This window comes from Rhinichthys klamathensis, unplaced genomic scaffold (assembly GCF_029890125.1).
Source record: "Rhinichthys klamathensis goyatoka isolate OS25496 unplaced genomic scaffold, OSU_Roscu_1.1 h1tg000303l_1, whole genome shotgun sequence".
NCBI classification, from domain to species: Eukaryota; Metazoa; Chordata; class Actinopteri; order Cypriniformes; family Leuciscidae; genus Rhinichthys; species Rhinichthys klamathensis.
This window is the reverse complement of record NW_026606822.1, coordinates 4,281,695-4,285,000: the sequence shown is the minus strand read 5'-3', so window position 1 is coordinate 4,285,000 and position 3,306 is coordinate 4,281,695. Positions and strand designations below refer to the sequence as shown.

Here is a 3,306-nt window from a genome sequence, read left to right as displayed (position 1 = left end):
AAAAATAAGTACAATGTACTTATTGTGTTAATGTTGTATTGTAAAACACTTTTGCTGCTACAGAGGTGTGACACGGGTAAGGTTAGGGTCAGGTGTGTGTGGTATGGGTCGGTTTAAGGGTGGGTTAAGGTGTAAGGGAAGGGTCAACTGTGTAATTACAAATGTAATTACATAAATTAATTACAGCTGTAATTACATGGTGGTATTTAAAAAATATAAGTACAATGTAAAAACATGTATGTACACAATAAGTCCATTGTATCAAATTATTAATTTCAATGTAAGTACATAGTACTTAAAGCCACTTAATATAAAGTGGGACCCTTATAGACAGTATATTTGATTGTGCTAAAGTGCAACTATTGCAAGTATACTTGATGTACACTTTAAATTTCTTGCATTTAAAGAATGATTTATACAGTGATCATACTATTCTTACTTATAATGATATTACAACAGGCTACATTTTAGGCTAAATAAAAAAAATGTGCATTTTGCAATAAAGAAGTACTTCAAATAAATTGTAATTATAATATTAATATCAGTAAGTCTCAAGCGATATGTCAGTAAATATGTTAATGGATTTGTAGTATACTTATAGTATGAAATAAACGTATTTTAAATACATTTTGGTATACATTTTTTCCACTTGCCTTAACACACCTGCCTGGAAGTCCAAGTCACAACGCGGATCCACAACAGAACCGGAAGACAATACAATGCTGAATAAAGTCGTAGTTTTTGTTATTTTTGGACCAAAATGTATTTTCGATGCTTCAAAACACTCTAACTAACCCACTGATGTCACATGGACTATCTTAAACTGTGTTCTGAAGATAAACAAGGTCATTTTTGGGTGAACTAACCCTTTAACAACATGCTTTTCTGTAAAGCTGCTTTGGAACAATGTGTTTTATGAAAAGCGCTACACAAATAAATTGGACTTGACATACTCGACATTCACACAGTTGAAAATAAACATACAATCGAGTCAGTTTGGCAGCTTGGTTTAAATAAAAGCTGTTTTTGGACTAACAAGGATGTTTTGAGTTCTGTCTTAGTACAATGAGCTCTTATATGTCTAAAGATCAGGGAACCTTTGTAACCGCTGCGCTGTGGATTATTTTGCTATTAAAAACGCAACATTATCCTCCTCAGAACAAACAGTCTATTGCAATGTGTGTCTTGACCATGCATCTTCTGTGTTTACTGCAGTGGTGTGCAAAAAGAATCTGGACAGTACAACAGTAGCTGTGCATCAGGACGAGATCTACTGCAAGTCCTGCTACGGCAAGAAATACGGCCCAAAAGGGTATGGCTTTGGTGGAGGAGCGGGAACTCTCAGCATGGACACGGGCGAAGCTCTGGGAATCAAACCGGCTGGGTTAGGAAGAGTGTTTCAATGAAAGCACCCTATTTGTGTCTTTAGCAATGTGCATTAAAGTAGCTGGTGTGTATTTGTCTCACAGTCAAACATCCCATCATCCGACCAACAACCCCAACCCGTCAAAGTTCGCGCAGAAGCTTGGCGGTTCGGATGTGTGTCCTCGCTGTGGAAACGCCGTGTACGCGGCAGAGAAGGTGGTTGGAGGAGGAAATGTGAGTCGGTTTTTCTTGATCTGACTTGCTGAGATACAGTCATTTTGCCCTGGGACAAATGCCTTACCAAACTTGTCAACCGAAACCTCATCTGGGAGATTTCCTTGATGTGATGTATTCATTTGAAAAAAGTCTTGATTGTTTTGGCTCGGTTGCTAAAATAAGTCTTATTATCGACTACAATAAAAATCCAATTCAAACATAATACCATGTCCTGACCTGCCCTCAAATAATGCCGCAGTGCAAACGGACAAAATCACAGTCAATCTGAACATGTTTGATGTTTTAAGTACAGCCACTCAGCACGACAAAACAAAAAAGAAATTATTTGAGAAAAATTTACCAACTGAAACCAATCGTACTTGTTATGCGTGTCCTCCTTTAGTCTTGGCATAAGAGCTGCTTCAGATGTGCAAAGTGTGGAAAGAGTCTGGAATCCACCACTGTAGCAGATAAAGATGGAGAGATTTACTGTAAAGGTCAGTATCAAACATCATGCATACACAGGTGAAACTCGAAAAATTAGAATATCGTGCAAAAGTTCATGTATTTCGGTAATTCAAATAGGTGAAACTAATATATTTAGTATATATATAACTATATACATATGCATGATTTTACATTTCTGCATTTAAAATCATTTTTTTTATTGATTTCATGTAATATTCAAATTTTTCATAAGCTGTAAGCCATAATCATCAAAATTATAACTTTTGCAGGATATTCTAATTTTTCGAGTTTCACCTGTACAGTTGATATTTATAATAACATTGTCTATTATTTATTATAACATATATAACACTTAATATTTATAACATTATCATTATAACATTACTTATTTGAATAATATTTATATTTATATAGGGTGCTATGCTAAGAACTTTGGACCGAAGGGCTTTGGGTTTGGACAGGGAGCTGGTGCTCTGGCTCACGCTCAATAGAAACACACCTGACATCGGTGAACCCAGGAGCTCAAACTAGTCACTTAACCACCTACAAACACCTCTAATAAATGTTATACACACATAAGTGCCAATTTCGGTGCTCAGTATGTACTAAATCCAATAAACGGGGTTTCAAAGGAAATCCAAGACTGTATATCAACTGACATTTTTTGCTATAATAAAACTGGGTTGTTTTTCCATGTACTTGGATTTATGCGTTTTATTTTTTTTATAAATTCAAAATAAATAGTTAAAGCAATTCTCTGACTGGGCTATGCCATATGCAATGCATTATGCTTTTGAAAAATATAATAACTAAGAATGCATGAATGTAATTATAATTTAACCAAACATGTTTGTAAACAGAAAGCGGGACACAGAAAGCATTGAATACTCGGATGATTCGCTTGTTTTCTCCATGACATCATACACACATAAAAACCCAAGTGTGATGAGGAACAAAGCGTGTTTATGTCTCTGAGCCTGTCACGGGCCCGATCTAATGAGACGATGCCTCAAAGACAGCAGACCACAGACTGACGGGATAAGACCATCAGAGAGATTGTAATGCTTTCATCTAGAGACTAATTCAGAATTAAACAATGGAAATGAATAAACAAAACTGGTCTCAGAGCAGCTGCCGGGGGAAACAAACATCCACAGAAGGACATTCCCACCAAAGTTGCCAGAGGCAAAAACACAAGCATGCTACGAATGGTAAACTAGTGTACTGCCCAGTATATACTACAGTGCCTACTATTAT

General features: G+C 36.2%; 1 protein-coding gene across 1 annotated transcript in view; it reads left to right on the top strand.

The window, feature by feature from the left end:
• csrp1b (cysteine and glycine-rich protein 1b) overlaps positions 1 to 2,684 on the top strand; it is a 4,987-nt gene extending 2,303 nt beyond the window's left edge. Inside the window, exons 3-6 of the mRNA XM_056270486.1 lie at positions 1,216 to 1,384; positions 1,470 to 1,599; positions 1,985 to 2,078; positions 2,464 to 2,684. Of these exons, the coding sequence (XP_056126461.1) occupies positions 1,216 to 1,384; positions 1,470 to 1,599; positions 1,985 to 2,078; positions 2,464 to 2,540 (470 nt within the window). The 3' untranslated portion in view covers positions 2,541 to 2,684. The remainder of the gene's footprint in view (positions 1 to 1,215; positions 1,385 to 1,469; positions 1,600 to 1,984; positions 2,079 to 2,463) is intronic.
• Positions 2,685 to 3,306: the final 622 nt, after the last annotated feature.